This window comes from Cotesia typhae, unplaced genomic scaffold (genome assembly GCF_013202065.1).
Source record: "Cotesia typhae breed Kobodo isofemale line unplaced genomic scaffold, CoteBio_Ctyphae contig_36, whole genome shotgun sequence".
Taxonomy (NCBI): domain Eukaryota; kingdom Metazoa; phylum Arthropoda; class Insecta; order Hymenoptera; family Braconidae; genus Cotesia; species Cotesia typhae.
Genome location: NW_027423744.1, coordinates 581,475 through 606,017, shown reverse-complemented (window position 1 = coordinate 606,017; position 24,543 = coordinate 581,475). Strand labels below are relative to the sequence as shown.

Here is a 24,543-nt window from a genome sequence, read left to right as displayed (position 1 = left end):
GCGACTACGGTAGGAAGTAAATTTTTCGAAGTTAAACTAGTTTTATTTTTTGGGCTGAGCAGAATAATACATTTAAATATTAGAAATGTTGATTGACGTAGACCGGGCTCGAACCCGGTCCAATGCTTTGCTAAGGAAGAGCCGGATCCGATAGGCTACTGCGCGCCTTAAATTTGTTTGATTAATTAATTTTTGTTCAAACTTTCTATATATTAAGAGACTTCTTTACGAGCATCAGTTAATAATTTATTACAAAGTAAAAAATTTCTTTCTACTAATCGAAAGTTTATTTAAAAATGTTATTATTATGTAACATACTTTCTTTTTTTTTTTTTATTGTATTTTTTTCCAATTTAAAATTACAATTTTTATTTTGAGGCATATATTTTTGGAAATTATTCTAAATTCTAAATTATTTTGAATAATTATATTTTAAAGGCATACTTTAATTTATCAAATAAACAAAATGATATTTTTTTGCAACTCATTCTATATAAAACATCAAACGACGCGATAAACCGATAAATAAAAAATTGTTTTCTTAAACAATGATATATATTTCGACTATTGCAATAAATTAAATAAAGTTTTGATAAAACGTCATCGACTAGACACTTAATATGATAATTTCACAACCAAGTTCATACACACCCGATTAAGTTATCGAAATAAACGGGGACAGACACTCCCATTTTTTATACATCGCCTCTGATTTTTTTCTTTCATTTGGTCTCCAGATAATAGCAGCATCTTCAATTAAACCAAGTGATTCTTTCTTTTTATAGCTGACGTGGTCAGTAATTTAATAAACCGATTATAGATATAGACTTTATTGGACTTTGTATCAAGGATAAATGAACCAGGGGAAATGTCAAGTCTATTTTATTTAAAACGGTCTCTGTTTCTATTTTTATTTTCCTTTCTAATATTCAAGACTTCGGACTTATAAAAACACATATTTTTTGTTACGGTAGATATTTTCTATGAAAACTGGAAAAATTACAATCTGAAATTGTAATTTTTTCAGTTTTCTTTACGACGAACTACTTCTACATTGTATAATGTAATTTTTCCATTTTTATTTTTCCGTGAAGAAAATTTTTTTTCGCTCAAGAAAATAATTAAGAAGAAAAATATTTTCAAGGCTCAAGTGAAACTTTCATTCTGTGTACTTCAAAAGGAAAACTTCGTTAAGCATTTTAAGCAGAATTACATACAATGAATATGACTAGGAGTACATAATCTGAAAATAGATAAATTATTAATAATTTTTAATAAATTATTTTATTTATTTATCATTTTACTTCTGGTAGTGATTCTATAGAAGTGTTACACACCTGCACAGAAAGAAAAATTTCTTGACTGAAAAACAAAATTCTTGGCCCAAGAAAATTTTCAAGTACCTAAAGGAAGATCGAAGTTGTATTGGCCGAAGTAAAAATTTTTCTTAAAATTCTATTCTTGGTCAAAGTAATTTTTTCTTAATTCAAATTATCATAATTACTTGATACAATAAATTTTTATATTTGATCAAGATTTTTAGATACTTTAGGGAAGCACTGCCACTTACTTCAGCTGAGAAAAAAATTTTCTCACCTTGAGAAAATTTTTCTCTTGAATATTTGATATCCATTTTATATTATTTTAGCGTGCAATTATACATATTGAATGAAAAAAAAATTATTCAATATTATTTGATCTTCCCATTTGACAAGTCAATCAATAAAAATATTAATGAAAATTTACTTCTATCTTTATATTTAATTTTTCGGAGCAAGAGGCTGAATTTTCTCAAAACAAGAAACTTTTCTTGACTTGAATAAATTTTCTTGGATCAAGATACTTATTTCTTAAAGCAAGAGAGTTAATTTGTTGGAATAAGTAAAATTTCTTGTGTCAAAAAAAAATGTTTTTTTTTCGCTCAAGAAAATAATCAGGAAAAAAAATTTTTCTTGACTCAAGTGAACCTTTTTTTCTGTGTATACATAGAACCAGAAGGAATACATATTTGAACATAATTATATCATATTAAATATATTAATAAATTGTTTTAGTACATTTTTGTATTAAATTTTAACAATTTCAATTATTTATACAGATTAGATTTTAACCAGGCTCCAATTTTTTTCCGTAGTGTTAACATAGAGCAATTTAAAATTTTAATTTCATTAAGAAGTAGATTGTAATATTTAATCTTTACATACAGAGAATTTTTTAAGCTGATAGACTTATTATAAATATTCTATACAATTTTTTTATCTTAAACGTTAACTGTATTTTATTGGATAAAAATCTGGGAATTATTAATTATTACTCCGTTAATTAATGCAACAGATAAAACTAATCTTTTGTCATCATCCTTAACAAAATAATTCCCTCGTCTATTTTATTTACTGTCCCCCAACGAAAATTTGTTAATTCGCTGATGATGTTCTAACAATCTCTTGATCACCCTCCAAGAAACTAAAAAAATAGTATGAAGCCATAATAAAAAAAAAATTGGCATTATAATACGCGTTGCGCCTTATGTTACTGTTAAAGCCATTCTACATCAAACAATAATATTTTTCTAAACAGCTGATCACACCTACGCACTCTCACCAGACTAAGTGCGCAAGTATGTACCAACATATGTTACCCGTTTCCATTTCGTAAACTATCGCTGTTGGGAAGTGGGGATGCCAAACACGGTCGATACTAAAGCCGTGAGTCGAGCAAGCCCCCGTTTAGTTCGTTTTACTGTTCCTTAACACAAACAGTGCCCTAAAATTACTAAACCGCGATATATTTGCGAGTACAAAGTGTAAGCAAGGCACGATAGTTTGCTGAAAATAAATATATACACAAATAAATGAAAAGAATAAAAGGAATTCCGAGAAGTAACGTTCCCGAGAAATTCCACGAAGCTTAAAATAAAAGTGTGAGTTTTAGTGGATGGAATATTTCCACGAATAATTCAATTGTTTTTCTAAGAAGACGCTCAGAATTGGGACAAAGACTTTAGTTTCCAGAGGTCACTACTGCTCTGGGCGTTTAAAAATACCAGATAAATAAATGTAAACTTTTACCGTGGATAAAATAGTGGCCTTTTAGCTGTAAATAAAAAAAAATAAATAAATCGAAAAATTGGCTTAAGATATTTTTAACATCTCAGTGATCGATTAAATAATAACCGAGTATGTAATCGCGTTGTTACGTAATCATCTGAAGGATTATCGAGTGGATAATTAGAGGCTAGATATATTTATTTATAAAACTCAATCAGGAGCGAGTTGACCAGAAGTTGGGTTAATAAAAAATACGTAATTAAAGTTCACAAACTGGCTCCGGAAGTAAGGATAAGGCAAATTGGAATGAGGGAGGACTTGTTGTCGATAATACGACACACTAGCAGCGACCATTTTTCTGAAGAGCTTTAGCAGGGCGTCGATAAACTCATTTTGTTGTTTTTAGTAGTTTTCATTTTACAGATTTTTGGAATCAGTTTTATTGCTACTGATATTGATGTTTATTTCAATTGGTTGGATATTATCGATTAGGGGTTTCATTAGTTTTCAATAATTCCAGTTTTTACTGGTATCAAGTGTGGGGTAATGCCCTGGGTTGCTGCATGTTTAGATCTTCTTGGAGGTCCTATTCTTGGATACTGCCTTGCTGTACGAAGATTGGCGCTCCAAGTGGGACTGCTTCAAGAAGCTGCCAATAAAATTAACGAGGAGCTTATTATCAAGGGTGATCATAACAAAATCGACATGGCGCCTTGCACTGAAGATAAACGTGCAGGTAAATTTATTACTTTGGATAGATCTTTTATTAATCATCAGAATTCATCATGAATCATCAAAGGTTTTCAAAATTGTATTTCTTCAAAAAATTTATATCTTTGACGTACAGCTTAAAAGAAACTAAAAAAAAAAATTACAATGAGAGGAAAAATTTATTTTGAAAAAAATGAACAATTTTGTAATCAAAAATTAACTTTTTAAAAATTTTAAACAATTTTATTTCTTAAACGGAAAGTAAGATGACACTGGATATCGTCCTAGATTATACTGAAAAAATTTAACGTAGTAACTAGTAAAATTCAGATTATAATGAGTATAATCCAGATTATAATGAGTATAATCCAAATTATAATGACTATAATCCAGATATCACCCTATATAATCTGGATTATACTAGCTACTGTCTGAAAATTTTTTTTCACCACAGATATCACTGAGTATAATCTGGGATGTCATCCAGTGTCATCTTGTTCTTTCCCTGTAGGTGAAGAAATCAAAATTTTTGTTAAAAAAAAGTTTTATAAATTTGGGAAAAAAAAATTCCAAAATTTTTATTAAACTAAGATCAGATTTTTTCTCGATAAAATTAAGTAAATTTTTTAAAATTCAATGATTCAAAAATTTAATTGTAGACACAATTAAATGATTGTTAAATTTATCATAATAGCCTAAATCATTTAGACTAAACAATTTTGTTACAAACTCAACTATTTGATAGACTAAAATTACCTAATTAATTTTGATCATTATAATTATTTTAAATAAGTAAATTCATAGCTTACTAACAAAATAAAATTTTTTTTTTATTTGTATCTTCGCACGTCAATAGCATTTTTATAACCTCACCCACTTATAAAACTTGTTTACTGTAATTAAATTTGTTGCTTGAAAACAAAGGGCTCGCCAAAACCTGTTCTGTCGACCGGTTATATACGCCCAAAATTAAAGACGTAATTTTATTATTTTTACTCTGCAAGAAAGCTAACTACTTGATTAAAAAAAAAAAAATTTTTTTATATTAAAAGTAATTTAACACATTGATAATTTCAATACTTTTTTTTTTTAAATATAAAACCTCGTAAAAAAAGTACACATGCGTTTATATGGGTATTCACTTAGGAAGCATGGATTCCTGTATGGGAAATTCACATCGGAAGTACTGATTTCTATTGTAGGCTAGTAAGTAGCGTAAAAACTGTCAACCATAAGGTACCGGGTTCGAGTCCATCAGGCGCGAGCAGTTTTTTCATTAAATAAAATTACAAATTTCATTTTTAGAATTAATTCTCAGGATCCTACCTTGGATTTTTATAAAAGAATCTGTATGATAAAAATAAATTTCAATATTTAAAAAAATTGGCTAAATATTTTTTTAAGTTTCTATAATTAACATTTTTCTTTATATTAATTTTTATTGTTAACTTTATTAAGAAATCATAAAAATTTCCATTCGTCCGTTGATTTCAGTAACATTGAAGTAATTAATTATCTTAAAGGTAGTAATATTAATAATTTGTTATTTTTCACTTACATTACGTTAATGTATTATTTATAAAATTTTTGACGCAATTACGGAAAAATTTTTACGATATTAAATTTATAAACAAGATTTAAAAAAATGTTTATTAAAATTTAATTCAATGTAACAAACTTAAACTTGAAATAAATTGTTTGAAGTATTGGTTAGCAATTTAATATGTGAAACTTGCTTTATCTAAATAAAACTTTAAGTTAATCTAAAAATTCCACAACGGCTGGTTTAAAATTCATATTTAGAAGATTAAATACATTAAATAAATTTGTTTTTTTTTTTTTTTTATTTTTTACTGCAGAATAATTAAAATTTTGACGGAATTTGCATAACTTATACTCGGCTATAATACCCGGCAAATAATTTTTTTACACAATCAAAGTAAGCGTAAATAATTACCTACTAAAACTTCTAATCTCTGAATAAATAATAATTGCTATTGCGTAACATTGAAAGTAAAATTAACAGCGATTTGAAAGAATTACTTATCACTTACATAAATAAATCCGGATTTTTTTTTTTTTTTTACTTAAGTAAATCTATTTACAATATTTCAATATTATTTAAATTGAAAAAACAAATACGTTGCTATCGTCTAATAAGCATTGCTTCCTTATTAGACGATAAATATTATGAGAAAAAATCAACTACTGAAAGAAAAATGTTGTAAACAAGGCGTGACCTTTAGTTAATCTAATGAATGATATATTCACTTTTGATCTACTTATATTTCCATTTTTAGTGTATGTTAAGATATGCAGTATGTGTTTGTACAAAAAACAACTGCTAGACACACAAAAAATTGATGTTTAATTTTAATTAATTTAAAAATACACAGAAAAAAAGGTTCACTTGAGTCAAGAAAATATTTTTCTTTCTAATTTTTTTCTTGAGTGAAAAAAAAATTTTTTTTGACAAGAAATTTCGCTTATTTCAACAAATTAACTCTCTTGCTTTAAGAAATACGTATCTTGATTCAAGAAAATTTATTTAAGTCAAGAAAAGTTTCTTGTTTTGAGAAAATTCAGCCTCTTGCTCCAAAAAATTTAGTTCTTGATAGAAGTAAATTTTCTTGTCTTGAGAAAATTTTTCTCTTGCTCCGAAAAATTAAATATAAAGATAGAAGTAAATTTTCATTAATATTTTTATTGATTGACTTGTCGAATGGGAAGATCAAATAATATTGAATAATTTTTTTCATTCAATATGTATAATTACACGCTAAAATAATATAAAATGGATATCAAATATTCAAGAGAAAAATTTTCTCAAGGTGAGAAAATTTTTTTCTCTCAGCTGAAGTAGGTGGCAGTGCTTCCCTAAAGTATCTAAAAATCTTGATCAAATATAAAAATTTATTGTATCAAGTAATTATGATAATTTGAATTAAGAAAAATTACTTTGACCAAGAATAGAATTTCAAGAAAAATTTTTACTTCGGCCAACACAACTTCGATCTTCCTTCACGACATTCGAAAATTTTCTTGAGCCAAAAATTTTGTTCTCCAGTCAAGAAATTTTTCTTTCTGTGTGAATTTGTTGGGAATATTTCAACAATTTTATTTCTTATTACAATATTGCAAATTTTTTATGACATTAAAGTTAGCTGTCACTGGACATTTTTTTAATTTTTTGTAACAAATAAATTGCTTCCAAAAAATTATTTTTAAAAAATTGCATTTGTAGTCAAGAAATTTTTCTTTCTGTGCAGTTTTTCAAATTCTTACAGTTTAAATAATGAACGATATTTTATTTTTTAAACCTTTATTTCCCGAATTAAGTTCAAGCTTGCGCCAATTTTTTTCACTTACCCAATTGTCAATGATAATTGTTTGCTAAACTTTACGTGTAAGTATTAATAAAATCGATTTTTCATTTTGTCGCGCTAAAAAAACGGGATGGTTGATCTCCTTTAATTTTCGTCTTATCATTTTTGTCGTACGATGTTTTATTTATGTCTCGTGAATTAATCACCTGATTTTGATAATCTTTTGATAAGTAATCTTTTTATCATTCCGCCGACTATTATTATGATTATTATAATTACTTTCGATAATTTTATAAATTTTCTCGAGACGCTTTTTTAAAAATTTTCATTTTTTTCCCAGTAGTTTACAATACTTAGACTGAAAAAAAAAAAAATTCTTGACTGGAGTGTAAATTTTTTTGGCTCAAGAAAATATCAAGGAAGATTGAAAATTTCTTCACTGTAAAAAAAAAAAACCGGTGTAAGTCCATGCAGTGTACGGTATTAATAATTCCGGTGTTAAATTCAACACCGAAATCGGTGTAGCAGTAACACCGTTCGCGGTGTAAATATTTTTTTTTGGTGTTAAATCGGTGTTATAGATTTTCCAGTGTTGATAATATTTTGACTGAAACAATTTTTATAATTAAACTTTTTATGTTTGATAATTAAAAATAAATAATCAAAAAAAGTAAATATTTAACTTAGAAAGTTTGAAATAATAAAATATTGAGTCGATAAAAATTTTTAATTAAAATATATACACTGTAAAAAATTTCGATGTAAAAATGGGTGAAATACTGATGTGAAATTCTCTCGATGTAAATTTTCGATCCGTGTTACTTTAACACCATTATTAAAGGACAATTCTAGAACATCATATGAATAATCGGAAACTTCAACATAGTGCATTTTAGTAATTATTTCATAACTTTTAAGTATTTTTTTTAAGATTTTCGAAATATTTCTAAGATAATTTTAGAATCAATGCAATTTATTTGAAGCAATTTAGTTGAAATTTTGTCCTTAAATCTTACGTGGAACCTTTTTTAAATAATCTTAAGTCATTTTTTTAACTATTTGAGAACAAATTTTGAATACTTTTAAGACATTTTTCGGATATTTTTGAGACAATTGTGGAAAATTTGTTGGAAGATTTTAGAGTGTTTTTACAACAAATTTGAAACATATTATATTTTTAGAACAATTTTATGATAATTTTGAACGTTTCTTAAATGATATTCATAGAGATAATTTATTTTTGCACACCGATAGAAATTTTAACTTGACCTAAGAGCAAAAATCTTGAACCAAGAACACCAATTGGAAGAAAATAAATTTCTTGAGCCAAGAGGAAATATTCTTGAGTCAAGATAATTTTCTTAATTCATGAGAATCTATCTTGACTCAAGAATTTTTCCTCTTGACGCAAGAAATTCATTTTCTTCCAATTGGTGTTCTTAGTTCAAGATTTTTGCTCTTGAGTCGAGTTAAAATTTTTATCAGTGCACAGCTGTAGATTTGTCTCGTAATTAATGGATGAAAAATTTTTTGGACAATTTTAGGTCGTTTTTGGGACAATTTAAGAATTTACGAATTACCCATTCACGGTAAAATTCAAAGAATTTTCTTTTACAGTCGACGCTCTCTGTATTTGACCACATTCTTCCTCTATATTTGACGATTTTACACAGCTCTTATGGACAAGGACGAGTCAAATACAGAGAATGGTCTTGTACGGGTGAGTCAAATACAGAGAGCGTTGACTGTATAATAATAATATAATGCTATTATGTAAGCTATGGGAGACTATGTGTTACAATATGAGTTTATGTGGAAATGAAATATCAGAAAAAAAAAGCAAAGTTATCAAATTATTAATTTATTACGTTTAAAACATCCATTATATTGTTAGCTTGTTTTATAACATTCATTAAATCGATTTCCGCCTAATTTTATAAATTAAAAATTTTTAAATGAATTTTACTTGTCTCATTTTGATAAATATTGAATAATAATTATGTTTTATGGATCATGTAATATTCATACTCCGATACGGTGTAAATTAATTCTACTGTTACACCGTTATTACACCGATTTAACACCGCAAAAGAACACCGCTACACCGGTGTTAATATCCAGGTGTTACATAGCGGTGTTAAAATGGGTCCATTTTAACACCGCTTTTTTTACAGTGTTGAATCAAGTCAAAGTCTCTTGAGACAAGATAAATTTCTTGAGCCAAGAAAATTTTTTCTTGCTCCAAAATAACTTTTGTATTCCTTAAAATTTTCTTGGCGCAAGAAAAATTTGTTTTTTGTGTGTATGATTGATGATAAATATAAAATATTTATGAAGATAAAGAAAAAAAATCAAGAGCTTACTCAACGTAATGTAAAACTATTATGCTTAGACAAGCCTTCTTCTTAAACGCTGATTTTTCATTTTCTTTTTTTTTTATTTATTTATTCCCATTAATCTTCTTATTTACAAACAAAAATTTTTTTTTCGCTCAAGAAAAAAATTAGAAAGAAAATGACAATTTAAAAAAAAACAATTTTTTTTCGTTGTGTACTAACATAAATTAAAAATTTTATTTATTTTGTATCAAAGTTAGTATCTAATTTGTATATTATATAAAAAAATTGATGACACCTAATCAACTGACTTATCAATTCATTAAAAACAACTAAACGGAGACTTGCAAGCGTCAACATGACATAAAAGTAAATATTATTCAAAGTTATCAATGAAAAAATAAATACTTATCTAACTCGTTATTATTCGACAAAAAAGCTATCAGATATCTTATTTTATCTGTTGTTTTCTATTTATAGTACTTAATACGACTATTTTCTTCCTCTTACGCCACAGGTGAAAAAAAAAATAATGAATATTTTCAAGTTATTTATCGCGAGAATTAAACTTATCTTAAAAAAATATTTCATCTTCTATTGTACCGAAGTCTGAGTAGAGTAATTAGAGCAATTGTTGCGGTGATTAATGTATTATTTAATATATAAATATTTACTAACTCTGCACTTAAACACTGGATTATTTTGATATATACTTTTTTTCTTCTTCCTCTGCGAATAAAAAAAAAATTGTTTGATTGTTTTTTATAAAAATATTTAAACACGCTGGAAAAAGATGTTTATAAACATTTTTAATTTATTATTATTGCTGATTACAATAATTGACGTATAAGCTTGACGATTATTCAATTTACTTTAAGTAAACAAATTGACAAAGAGATTTTCAAAATTGCGCGTCAAATTTTGGATTTATGCTTACAACAATTTATTTCTTTATCAGAAAAAAATATTGTCAGGTGTCTGTTATCATCTGTATGATTATTAATCAATTATTTATTATTTTAAAATTGAAAATAGTACTTAGAAGTTTGAATATTAGGCGCGAACTGCTGCAACTGTGACAAGGAATTTCCTTTTCTCAAAATCTTTTTATTTTTCCGCGATTTAATTATTAAAATCAACAGGATTGTACTTAGTAGCGTGCTCGATGATGGAGTGAGAAAAAAATCTTTGAAAAACTCTGAAGCGATGAAAAAATAACTTTGTTTCTCTGAAAACCGTAAAAATGGCGGCTCAGAGGCCTTAATTCCAACACTACCGAGCTATAGTTACAACGCGAGTTTCATAAATCATTTTTAATTAATAAAACTCTGATTTGTTTCATCAATAATAGTTATTTGACTTTACAAACGTAGAGTTTTAATTATTTTAACGTTTTTTTTGAGTTATAAACCGTGATATCACATATTTTGTGTGGTTATAACTTCACCGGCGTTGAGAATTATAAAATAGTATCTCGCTTGACGTGTAGATGTCAGCTTCGCCGAGGAACTCGCTTGTGACGTCACACGTGTGACTGTTCCGGCAGATTTAAATGTTACAATAACGGCCCTGAGCTGACTGCGTGGTAAAAATACATTTTGAACAATTTATCGTGAAATTTATACTCTGTTACACTAAATTAAACATTACTCTCAATCAATGCGTCAAGGCATTTATAATAATATAATTTTTCGATATTAATCGTAAATAATAGTTAAAAAATTCTAACAGTATTCTAAAAAAATATGTATTTTTATTTGTATATTTTTGTTTGTATATAATTATACATAACTCTTTAGAATTATCAATATGTTTTTAAAGGGCCTTAATCGCAAAATAATAACAATTGGGTCGTTCGGTTACGCACGGTGAAAATCGAATGTTTCCGTTGCGCGTCACACTGCCATGTTTGTTTCTACTTAGTATGATTTGATGCTCGATATTAAAATAAAAATAATAATTTTTCAAACAAATCAAAGAAAATTGATGCTAAAAACTGACTGTTAGAAAAAAAATTTTCAATTTTTCTTAGCGGGAAGTTTAAAAAAAATAAAATTTATAATTATTTTCAATGGAAAAACGCTGGATCATCATCGTCAATTTTTGTCACAAAAATCATTCAGTATATACAACACTTGTTCAGTAAATTAAGTTTTATCTATTTATAATTGCACAATACTTAATAGGTAAGCGTACCGACATACAGGAAAAACGTGAGGTTGCTATTCAAATTCACACTATTTCATTTTTTGATTATTCATTGAGTTAGTCACTTCAAATAATTAATACATTCATTTTTAATAATAAAAATAATAATAATATTTTGAAATTTTAAATTATTACTATTTTTATTTTTTTTTTTGTTATTATTATTATTATTATTAACCATGGACATACTTTTAATATTGATTATAATGATACTTTTTAAAATCAGTCCGTATTATCAAAAATTAATTCTCAGATAACTAATCTGACACTAATGATATTTTCATTATTTTTAGAGATAATACTTTAATAATTATTGTAATTATCCATTAAAGAAATTTTTATCAGTGTTTTTAAATAAAAGGGAATTTTTTTTTAAATGTTATTTATTTTATTCCGACTAGATGGACCAAATCACACGGAAAAAAGAAAACTTGAAAAATTACAGTATAAAATGTAAAATCGGTCCCGTTGTAGTCAAAACTAGAAAAATTACAGTTTGAAATAATATTTTTCTAAATTCATTTTTTTAATTTAATATTCAAAGCTTTCTTAAATATAATTCTTACAAAATCTGTAATAATTACATTTGAAACTGTAATTTTTCAAGTTTTATTTTTTCCGTGCAATGACAGCAATAAAATGAAACGATTTGTTGATATGATTAACAAAATCAAATTAAAAATATAGTTTGTATTCGGAAAGTAAAGAATTTATGGACTTATAGTCCTGAAAATAATCTATCTACACTGAAAAAAAAATTAACTTAAATCAAGAGTAAAATTTTTGAACAAAGAAAATAATTTTGAAGACAAAAAATTCTTGAATCAAATAAAATTTATTTAAACCAAGTGAAATTTCTTAGCTTAAGAATTTTTCAATTCAAACCAAGACGATGAAAGTTTTAAAAATTATTTACTTGATTCAATTATTTTTTTCTGTGCATCTGTTTAAAAAATTCATTTTTTAGCAGTAAATTTTTTTGATTTATTTATTTACAGAAACGGAAATAAAATAATGATAAAAATAAGAGTCAATAAAAATATTCATAGAGAAAAATAATAATTTTAAAAATATAAATCCAAAAATAAAATCTTTATTAATTTATTTTTAACTTTAAAAATGAGCCAAGAAAATTTTCCTCAATTCAAAGAACCCACATGTAGTTTATGTAAATCTTCTAGTTCTTTATCTCTTAGAACAAGCGAGCTTTTAAAGAACAAAAATACTCACTATCGCAATAAAATTGCGATATTATTTATAAAATTATAAACTACCAAATAACTTGCAAACTTACATGAGAGCTCTATTTATACATAAAACTACAAAAAGAAGCCAAAAAAAAAAAAATAAGACCAATGCGTCATCTATTTTGTAGCAACACGTGACTATTGAAAGTCAATAAATTTCTTCAATTTCCATATCGAATATCTAATTGCCAATTAGAAGTGAATCATGCCCAGTAAAAAATTTTGCGTCAAAAAATTTTGTGTTAAAAATTTTTGTCAAATATTTAACACTTTTTTGTGTTAATTTAACACAATAAATGTTAAATACTTAACACAAAAATTTTTAAGACTAAACTTTTTGACGAAAAATTTTTTAATGTGTTTTTTTTACATGAAGAAATTAATAGCAATAATGATAATGAAAAACAGAAAAATATACTGTTAACGTTTCCTTAATACTCTAAAATTAGCTAAAAAATAACCTATTGTAAAGAAGAAATAATAACATACATAAATACATACATTTTGTCGTCGTACAAAATTTTCCGCTAATGCTGAGTACATCAGAACTGAGTAAACCGTCAATGTCTCAAAATAGTGATAGCATTTATATATATTTATGAATGTTAAATATTTATTCAGTATTCTTCAGCGTGTCTGAGGAGTCAAATCGTCTAACTCTGACTTAGCGCTTTCATGTAAGCTTAGCTTAATATAATTAACAGTTATGTGTATCATAGGTAATTTTCAATAGCTCTAATTAGAATTTAAATATAATTAGCAAATAGTCCTAATTGTTAATAATATATATTATTCATACCGATTAATAATTATCGTTAATTATTGTGGTGATTAATATTTATTGTTGCAGAAAATCAAGAATCTTCAACGCGACCTCAAGGAATCGTTAAATCACCGCGAAAATTCGTAGGTGTTGTTATCGCTACTTCCGGACTACCAGCACGTGGAAAAACACAGGTTGCATCAAGTCTTGCCCGACGACTCAATTGGAATGGCGAGTCGGCTAAAGGTAATTTTTATTTATATAATCTTCATATATGCATAGATGTTTGCACTTAGTAAAAACAAGTGTCGCAATTATTGACACAAATAAAGTAAGTTATGATATATAATTGCTTCTGTGATCTGTGACTGATAACATTTTTATTATTATGATACGCATTAAATTAACAACCGTTGTACATAATCTGAAAATAGATAAATTATATAAATTATTAATAATTTTTAATAAATTATTTTATTTATTTATCATTTTACTTCTGGCAGTGATTCTGTAGAAGTGTTACACACTTGCACAGAAAGAAAAATTTCTTGACTGGAGAACAAAATTTTTGGCTCAAGAAAATTTTCGAGTGAAGTAAAAAGAGAGAAGTAAAAATTTTTCTTGAAATTCTATTCTTGGTCAAAGTCATTTTTTCTTAATTCAAATTATCATAATTACTTGATACAATCAATTTTTATACTTGATCAAGATTTTTAGATACTTTAGGGAAGCACTGCCACCTACTTCAACTGAGAAAAAAATTTTCTCACCTTGAGAAAATTTTTCTCTTGAATATTTGATATCCATTTTATATTATTTTAGCGTACAATTATACATAGTGAATGAAAAATAATTATTCAATATTATTTGATCTTCCCATTCGACAAGTCAATCAATAAAAATATTAATGAAAATTTACTTCTATCTTTATATTTAATTTTTCGGAGCAAGAGAAAAATTTTCTCAAGGCAAGAAAATTTACTACTATCAAGAACTAAATTTTTTGGAGCAAGAGGCTGAATTTTCTCAAAACAAGAAATTTTTCTTGACTTAAATAAATTTTCTTGGATCAAGATACGTATTTCTTGAATCAAGAGAATTAATTTTGTTAAAATAAGCGAAATTTCTTGTCAAAAAAAATTTTTTTTTCGCTCAAGAAAATAATCAGGAAAAAAAATTTTTCTTGGCTCAAGTGAACCTTTGATTGTTTGAAGAATACAAAAGATCGGCTTATAATTTGTTTTTTAATTAACATAATTAATTATGTTGCTAAAATTCAATAATTTTATATTAAAATCATAATTATGTAAATGTATTACATGATTTATTACAATACTTGTTCAATAAATAAATTTTTGGGCCAACTTTAAAATGTTAAAATTATGGAATTGTGAAAAAATAATAGCCTTTTATTTATTTAGGTTTTTTAATAAAAAATTTTTTACCTAAATAAAATAAAACATGTAAAAATTGTATAAATTTATAACAGCAAACAATTTTTGATACAATTAAGCAAAACTCGCGAGAAATAGTAAATGTATAAAATATACACAGAAAAAAAAAATTTCTTGAACTAAGAAAATTATTTTGGAGCAAGAAAAAATTTTCTTAGCTCAAAAAAATTCAAAAAATTTCCAGTCTTAAGATTTTCTTGATTTAAGAAAATTTACGTTTGACTCAAGACTTTTTTTTCTTTGGGTGTATTTAATTACAATAGTACTTACAATAAGGTAATTGAGGAGTTGAGTTTCGAAGGGATATTTTTTTATTTTTGATTAATCGAGACAAAAAACTGGTTGTCTCTAATTATAAATATTTTTATCAAACTTTTTTAATTTAGCTATAAAGTGGTATCGGTTATGAAGCTACAATTTGATTCTCATTTAGAAATCTTTATAATTTTGCAAGTATTCAACTCTTATAATTTAGATGAAAAATATGAAAATATATCATGTAAGCAAGCTATTAGTAACGTGATTGGTCGAATATATCATAAGCATGAAAATATATGTAAATCCTAAACTCATGCGCGCGCTTTGGCGCGCAAATTTGAATTCTAGTTGATATTTAAAAGTAAAAAAAAACTGTTCTTTTAAAATTATTCAAAACTATTAGTACGCATTCTGCTTATTATGTAACAATTAAATATTATAACAAACTCTCTGCTGATATGAAAACTATAAACTGTAGTAAAAAATTGTTAAAAAAAAAGTTAAGTTACTGGATAAGAAACCTTAATGATTAACATGCTTAAAAAATGTAATGAAAAATGCGAGTTTTTGATTGGATATTTCTTTTTCTGATAATTATTTATAATTTTGTATTTCTTTTTCTATAAATTTATTACTTTTTGTACTTATTATCTCTTTGCATTGTATTATCGACAAAAATTTTGTAAAAAGTATATATATTATAAAATTGTTATTTTTGTACTGGTTCTATACACAGGTGTCTTTACACCTCGATAGAATTCCTTACCAGATAAATAAATAAGTAAATAAATATAAAAAGATACCCTTTTGAAAATGAACTCCTCAATTGCAAGAATTGATTTACAATTTTAATTATTTCAATAATATAAATATTTTTAAACTGTAAAAGTATCTATTAGCAGATAAATATTGCGCAACTAAAAACTGTAATCAAGAAAAAACAAAACTAACATTATCACTTTTTAGTTAGATTTAAATTTTCGACATCGCCCGCGAAAAAAATTACTAAAACCATAAAAATCAGTTTTTTATTTTTCCCAGTTTATCGGTCTATGACCTCGACCACTTAAGATAGATTTATTGCGTCACACCAAATTGGCAAAGATCAGGTTTGACAAATGGAAATTAAGATACATGGTTCACTTACGTAACCGGTTTTCTAAATAATGAAAACATTTTTAGTGCCAGATCAAAATTGATGAGTCAGAGCAAACAATAAATAAAAAAAATTTTTTTTGTCGTTATTTATTAGTTGAATATAACAGATAATTTAAAACAAAATATAATAAAAAGCTTAAATGGATTTTGAATATTCTACGTCAAAGTTAGATTCATTTGAAGATGAATCCAGCGAATTTGAAAATACTATGTCGGACTTAGATCCATTTGAATATGAATCTAGCAGCTTTGAAGAAGAATTGACAGCCGTTTTGACCAAGGATATGTTGACGGATTCTGATAGAAGTTACCTCAAACGTTTACAATATGAATTGGAAGAGAGGTCAGCATATCTTGAAAAAGAGATGATTGCCGCTGACGAGGAAGAACTTAAAATTTACCCGACTTTGATGACCCGTTACAAGAACGTCAATGTTTTGCTGATACGAATCGTTGATAAATTAACGGAAGCGGGTGATTTGGCAGCGAAGAATTTTGATATCAATAAAAAACCCTTCATCGATTTCAATCTATCACCAGATGTGTGGTATATAAACACCCGAGAACCTAGACCACAAAAGAAATCTATCGAAAAAGAGTCTAAAAATGAAATTTCATGGAAAGAATTTCATAAGGGGCGCTCAACCGAACAGTATGTACGACTAGAGCCACCTGCTGACTACCAATTAATAAAGAAGGTAACTGAGGAGCCCGAGACATTCGACAAGCGATTTTGGAGCATCCTTCAGTTTCCCAGATTCCTGCAGGAACATTTCTACTTGCTGTGGGCCAACGACAAAAAAATGATGCCTTTAAAGCGAACTTTCGAAAATCTTCTGAGAAACATCGTGAAAGTTGAAGGAAAAGTGAAGAAATTCTTGAGAAATGAAACGCCGTTTGAGTACATAGTTTATTACACTCCCATAAATAACACTGAAAAATTTGAAAAGGTTAAATACTTGAAGAGTAAGCTGCTAATTAGCGAAATTATGTACTTATACTGCCTCTGTTTACGCAATCGAGAAGTCTCTTCTGTCGTTAAGCATGGGTCAAGACTTGATGAGTTGTTGGAGGAGGAAGCGTTGTTGATTCATGAGGAGTTCCTGCCGATCAAGGACAAGGCTGATGCACTGAACACCCCCATTTGGGAGGAAAAAGCCAACTGCGAGGAACTGCGAGAGTGGATTAAGGATCTCAAATGGAAATCTAGCCGGATCCGGGAAACGGTCGCAAAAATTAGAAATAATTTGATTAATGTTTACGCGAAATATTTTGAGAAAAATTATGAAATCCTGAAGCTGAAGGTCGATTTATACAGGTATTATGTTAAAAGCAGAGAAGAAAAAATGAAACAATTTGAGAGGGATTTAGAGATATTAAAGGATAATGTTAGAAAAGAACGAAGAATTTACAAAAAGTACATGAAAATATATAAATTTAAAATTTAACGTTCACTGATACAAAAGATTGATTTTAATTTAATAATTGAGATATTTTAGAATTTTTTAAATTAATATTGTATTGATTGAAGCGTAAAAGACTAACTAGAGAGCTAGAACGATGTTAACCGTAAGGCTGTCGAGAGCGGAGTGAGAACTAGCGAGCTCCCACTTCTGTCATTTAGGCGTAGAGGGGATAGCGCGTTCAGGTTCTGTTGTGCTGACTCGTGCTATAGTTGAGTTATTTTTATGCCGTTAACTTCTTTAATAATTAAGCTAGTATACTACCGTTACCATTATTTATTAATGGTAACGGTAGTATTAAAATTATTTTTATTATTCGGGAGAAGAATAAACCATTCAAGTATACTGTAGTTAATTTATTTAAATTAAATAAAATTCAAAGCAAAAAAAACATGAACTAAATGATTTTAGTAGACATAAAATTTATTTTAGCGGGCAAAATAAACACTCAAAATAATTTTTTTTTAATGTCTGTAATATTTTATATTTTTTTAAGTTAAGGTGAGATTTTTTATTATCCCCCCCTCGGTTTAAATGAGATTTGGTAAGATTTCATTGGACCCCCCCCCCCTCCATTCTGAGCTCACGTAATTAATGGATGTCCCCTTATGAAATAAATTAAAGTCTGTGATTTTTTACAAAGACTAGAATTCAAATTTGCGCGGACAAGCGCGCGCTTTACTATAGCGTTTGCATATATTTTCAAGCTTATGATATATTCAACCAATCACGTTACGAATAGTTTGCTTACATGATATATTTTCATATTTTTCATCTAAATTATAAAAGTTGATCAATGGTAAAGGCAAATATTTATAAATATTAATATTTTTTTTTCAATTCTCTGTAGGCTTCCAAAAATTTTACTGCTTAATTATGATATTATAAAGTACCTTAAGATAGTTCATACTAAAATAAAATATTAATATTTAATTTCCAGTGATGCGAGTAAGCGACTACCGTCGTAAAAAACTGGAATTGTATGGCACTCACGAATTTTTCCGGCCTGACCATGCGGCAAATTCGGCACTAAGACAATTGGCAACCCGCGACGCCATGCAGGATTGTGCCGGATGGCTTTCATCTGGAAACACCGTAGCTGTAAGAAAAAAAAAAAGACGCAAATTTAAATATTTTAAAAAGCCATGACTTATTTTCATGACTTAGAGAAAGCAGTTTTATTTATATTTTCTCTGAACACACATTAAGATCCTGGACGGTTGCCTGGTAACTAAGGAGCAACGCCGAGAGGTATTCGAGTACTTCACCCAGCAGTTGGGCTACCGGATCCTCTTCGTCGAATGCGTCTGCGAGGATCCAGCAGCTCTGGAGCGAAACTACCAGGAGGTGATTCGGCACAACGTCGACTTCTTGGGGATGGATCCTTCCTTAGCTGCGGAGGATCTCAAGCTCAAGGTTGCTCACTACGTCCACGCCTGGGAACCCATGGACGAGAAAAACTATCCCCGGATCACCATCGATACCGTAAGTTTGGAGATGCGCGCTCATAAAATCACGGGACATGTTGAGACCAGTGTCCTAGGGTATCTTGGGAGTGTTACTGCTAAACCTCACACTCTGTACTTTTCTCGAGTAAGTTCGCGATCAATTTTCTGATCTAGGAAGCGAAAATTTAACAAAAAAAATTGTAAATTTTTATTTTTTTTTTTTTGCTACAGCACGGCGAAAGCGAGTACAATGTTATCGGAAAAATCGGCGGCGACGCAGTTCTTAGCGCCCGTGGAGAACGTTACGCCCAAGCTTTGGCCACAAGAATCAATTCGATGAAAATCCCAGACCTCCGAGTGCTGACCAGTCGTCTCAGACGGACAATAGCGACTGCGCGAGGGATCGAAGCTCCACAGGAATATGTTGCGGCGCTTAATGAACTAGATGCTGGTGTCTGCGAAGGGCTTTCTTATGAAGAAATGCAAGAACATTATCCTCAAGTAAGTTTTATTAATAAAAAACAAACCCAATTTATGACAAAGATATACCCGATACTAAATTTTTCTTAGTCTCTTAATTAAATAAATTAATTTTTTACCTACTGGATAATATCCCAGATTATACTCAGTGATATCTGTGGTGAAAAAAAAAATTTAGATAGTAACTAATACAATCCAGATTATACTGAGTGATATCTGGATTATACTCATTATAATCTGGATTATACTCATTGTAATCTAGATTATACTAAATACTGTCTAAAAAAAAAATTTTCACTCTTTATAACTACTTCAAAAACTTATCATAATAAATTAAATATTTTAGAAAAAAAAATAAAACATTAAATAAGCACTAATTCAGGTCAAGAACTTTCCAATGATATTAAGTAAATTTAATTTAAAAAACTCATTTTATTATAAAAATATAGCAGAGACAAAATTTTTCTTATTCTCTTAATTATATAGATAAATAATTGATATAATTAAATAATGATTAATCAATGATAAACGATGAAGATTGTAATTGTAAGATGGTTTCAACGACACAGATTTTGGTATGGTTTGGCTCCTTTCATGCAGATTTTTGAACAGCACTCCATGGCATACATGCACTGAAAAATTTTGAATCATTAATCATAGTTTATTTTTCATTTGCAATTACACTAGGAGAAGAAATTGTTTCTAAATTTGGGAAAGAAAAATTTTTGGATCAAAATTTGCAAATTGCCTATCCAAAAATATTTTTTTCCAAATCAAAAAAACTTTTTTCTAACAAGGAATTTACGGTGAAAAATATTTTTATTTCTTCAGTTGAGAAATAAAATTATTAAAAATTTTTAATAAATTAATTTCTTATCACAACAATGCTCATTTTTTTCAAAAGAATTATTTTTTCTCGGTGGAATAGAAAAATTTTTTAGAAACTTACCGGAGCGCCGGGTCCTTTGCATTTTAATTGGCCTCCTTCGACAATTTGGGGCATAATTATAGCAGCAATTATGCAAAGAGCGATGAGAATGAATAGTACTTTCGACATTATTAGTGCTGAAACATAAATTTATAATTAATTACAGTTAGGATCAGATAATATTTATGTGCGAATATTTTCCTAAAGGAATTTTCTTCACATAAATTGTGATTTTTAAAATGATTTTTTGGTATTTTAAATGAAAAAACTACTTTTTGAACCAAAAATCCAAAATTCTAAAAAGAAAATGAAATTATTTTAGTTTTTATAAATTGTTTTTCAGTATTAAATTTTCTGTATCAGATTCTGTGAAATAAAAAGTAGAATTAAGGGCAAGAAATTTTTGATTAATATTTTTTTTTGCCTTGTAAATAAAATTTATCTTGAATCAATTAGTTGTTTATCAGTGCAGTTTAAATCATGATCGAAAAATAATTATAAAGACAACTTACCTTAGTCTTCTTTTGATTCACTAAACGAAACTTTCAAGTTCACTTGAACAACTGATACCCTAACGGATTTTCCCCGGAATATTTATAGTCAACTCATCTCCAAAATTTCGTTTACAACCGAAAAAATTTCATCATTGAATCGTCTGTTGTTATCGTTCTAGTTTGATTATATTACCATCTGATAAATATTTACGTTATAATTTACAACTCTAGTATTGATGATAAACGTCATGATTTATACTTGAAGCCCTCGAGAGATATTTTCCTACGTAAATTCATACATTTTAACGTCACCCGTACAATCAAATTACATATATCACTAATTACGTTATCGTTAATCATTCATTAAAGTCACGTACGCATGCTGCTAAAAAAGCAAAGATGATTCAACTTAATGCGTTTTAACTGATTTCTTAAAGTTAAAAAAAGTTTTTATTCGATAGTAATTACACGACTCATAACGCAAATATTAATATTTTTTTTTTCAATAACGATTCTTGCAATGATTGGATAGCTTAGTTACCTTTTTGGATTAATTATATTACATTATCGCGTGCCTAAAGGTAAAAGGGTTTATAACAATTTATGCGCCCTTTTACCTTTGCAAAGAGATGAGCTTACATCTTTAAAAATATCAATAGTTAAGAAATTACCTTGTATCTTGTGAACTTTTGACATTTTTTAAGATATAAGCTCACCCTGGTGTTATATTTCACCGCATTTTATCAATTATCAAAATAATAATTATTCGTTAAAAATTAAATGTGCATTACGAGTCGTGCCCTTTTAGATTTACCAAAATTAAATGGTTTATTCTGAAACAAAGATTTAGTGATATTAACTTTGGAAATTAGAATAATAAAACGAAATTGCTTGCAGGAATTTGCCTGGCGGGACCAAGATAAACTTCGTTACCGATACCCCTGGGGAGAAAGTTACGTAGACATAATGCAGCGAGTTGAACCTGTGATAGCGGAACTGCAGCAGTCGAACAACATCTTAGTGATATCTCACCAGGCAGTTCTTCGCTGCCTGATCGGATACTTCATGGACAAAAAGCCGGAGGAACTGCCCTACATGGAGATTCCTCTGCACACGATAATCCGGGTGTCCAGCTGCGGATTCAACTATCGCATTGAGTTCATCAAGCTGCCGATAGAGTGTGTTAACACAACAAGAAACAAACCGGTAAATTGCAGCGCTAACCGCACTGACAACGACGCGCTAAGGACTGTTCCGGCGCACTACGACATCCCCGACCCCTGGCGGAACCCTGGAAACGGTCCTTCACTTGTGCAACAACACTGAAAACAAATTAACGAGAAGGAGTCTTCTTCTTTGGCTTCTTCTTCTTCTTCTTCTTCTTCGACTTTTGTTGACAAAAAAATGAAACCATAACAAATATTATTACTTTTAATTATAATAATCACAGCAGTCATATCTGACATTTGATTTGCTGTGAAATAAATAAATAAATGAATTGTTGAAGAAATATTTTTTCTTCTTTCTCTGCGGATAAAATAAAAAATTTTGATTGTATTTTATAAAAATATTTAAACTCGCTGGAAAAAGATGTTTATAAACATTTTTATTTTATTATTATTGCTGATTACAATAATTGACGATTATTCAATTTACTTTAAGTAAACAAATTGACAAAGAGATTTTCAAAATTGCGCGTCAAATTTTGGATTTATGCTTACAACAATTTATTTCTTTATCAGAAAAAAATATTGTCAGGTGTCTGTTATCTTCTGTATGATTATTAATCAATTATTTATTATTTTAAAATTGAAAATAGTACTTAGAAGTTTGAATATTAGGCGCGAACTGCTGCAATTGTGACAAGGAATTTCCTTTTCTCAAAATCTTTTTATTTTTCCGCGATTTAATTATTAAAATCAACAGGGTTGTACATAGTAGCGTGCTCGATGATGGAGTGAGAAAAAAATCTTTGAAAAACTCTGAAGCGATGAAAAAATAACTTTGTTTCTCTGAAAACCGTAAAAATGGCGGCTCAGAGGCCTTAATTCCAACACTACCGAGCTATAGTTACAACGCGAGTTTCATAAATCATTTTTAATTAATAAAACTCTGATTTGTTTCATCAATAATAGTTATTTGACTTTACAAACGCAGAGTTTTAATTATTTTAACGTTTTTTTGAGTTATAAACCGTGATATCACATATTTTGTGTGGTTATAACTTCACCGGCGTTGAGAATTATAAAATAGTATCTCGCTTGACGTGTAGATGTCAGCTTCGCCGAGGAACTCGCTTGTGACGTCACACGTGTGACTATTCCGGCAGATTTAAGTGTTACAATAACGGCCCTGAGCTGACTGCGTAGAAAAAATACATTTTGAACAATTTATCGTGAAATTTATACTCTGTTACACTAAATTAAACATTGTTCTTAATCAATGTGTCAAGGTATTTATAACAACATCACATTTAATCCATAAAAATCATGGATGGCAGTAAAAAATATTAGAAAAATTACTTTGCGATACACTTGCAGCACTCATACATTTTTTGAAAAATAAGTTAAGAAATTTTTTTTTCATCGTGCCAATTATATATATTTAATCGTATTAATTTTTATAATCACACAACGCAACTTTTTTTTCTAAATTAAACGTTTCAAATTAATTTTAAAATTTCAAAACTTGCTTTTAAAATCGTTGCTTACAATTTGAGATACCGAATCTTAAAAAATTATTTTTTTCACGCAAAAAGGTCGAAAGTTTTAATTTATCACCCAAATTTTATAAATATTCGATTCAGTATATCGACAACAAGTAATTAATAATAAATATTAATATAATATAATATAATCACAATTAGTGATATATTTTTTTAGAAGACATAGGTCGTTTACAATATTACTACTGATATTTTTAGAAACATGCAAATCTAAAATAAGAAAATTCAAAAATTACTTGTAAGGCTATATTAACATTTTATAATTAGATTTTTTGGTTTTGTTTGTTGATCATTGACTATAATTATTATTAAAGTGTTCGTTAGTTCTAGATATTGATGTAATTATTAATAAGAAATTATGTATATGTAGTGAGTATTTAAAGATAAATAAAACAATGTATGATAAATAAATCTTTTTATAATAAAATAATTTCAGTGAATAAACATTTTCTACGTAAAAAATTTTATTATTGCCTCAGTTAATTTTATTAAACTTT

General features: G+C 27.8%; 1 protein-coding gene and 1 long non-coding RNA gene across 3 annotated transcripts; one reads left to right on the top strand and one right to left on the bottom strand.

Moving 5' to 3' along the window:
- The first annotated feature begins 2,735 nt into the window (after positions 1–2,735).
- On the top strand, positions 2,736–24,490 carry LOC141526837 (6-phosphofructo-2-kinase/fructose-2,6-bisphosphatase). Of its 2 annotated transcripts, none has more exons than XM_074241971.1 (6): positions 2,736–3,783; positions 13,726–13,884; positions 18,912–19,072; positions 19,181–19,564; positions 19,651–19,920; positions 22,219–24,490. In XM_074241971.1, the coding sequence occupies exons 1-6, from the start codon at positions 3,594–3,596 to the stop codon at positions 22,645–22,647; spliced, it is 1,593 nt and encodes a 530-aa protein (XP_074098072.1). In that variant the 5' UTR covers positions 2,736–3,593; the 3' UTR covers positions 22,648–24,490. The 2 variants fall into 2 exon arrangements, with proteins under 2 accessions (XP_074098072.1, XP_074098073.1); XM_074241972.1 differs by lacking the exon at positions 2,736–3,783 and adding an exon at positions 13,527–13,594.
- Positions 19,945–22,212, bottom strand: LOC141526862 (uncharacterized). Its single transcript, XR_012479084.1, has 3 exons — positions 21,340–22,212; positions 20,849–20,964; positions 19,945–20,531 (listed from the first exon to the last, which is right to left on the bottom strand). It is a non-coding gene; the product is annotated as an uncharacterized LOC141526862 (long non-coding RNA).
- Positions 24,491–24,543: the final 53 nt, after the last annotated feature.

Coding starts and splice junctions, on each gene's coding strand:
- LOC141526837 (XM_074241971.1), top strand. CDS start 3,594: ATGCCCTGGGTTGCTGCATGTTTAGATCTTCTTGGAGGTCCTATTCTT. Junction 19,073..19,180: donor CATCTGGAAACACCGTAGCT/GTAAGAAAAAAA, acceptor ACACACATTAAG/ATCCTGGACGGTTGCCTGGT. Junction 19,921..22,218: donor TGCAAGAACATTATCCTCAA/GTAAGTTTTATT, acceptor AATTGCTTGCAG/GAATTTGCCTGGCGGGACCA.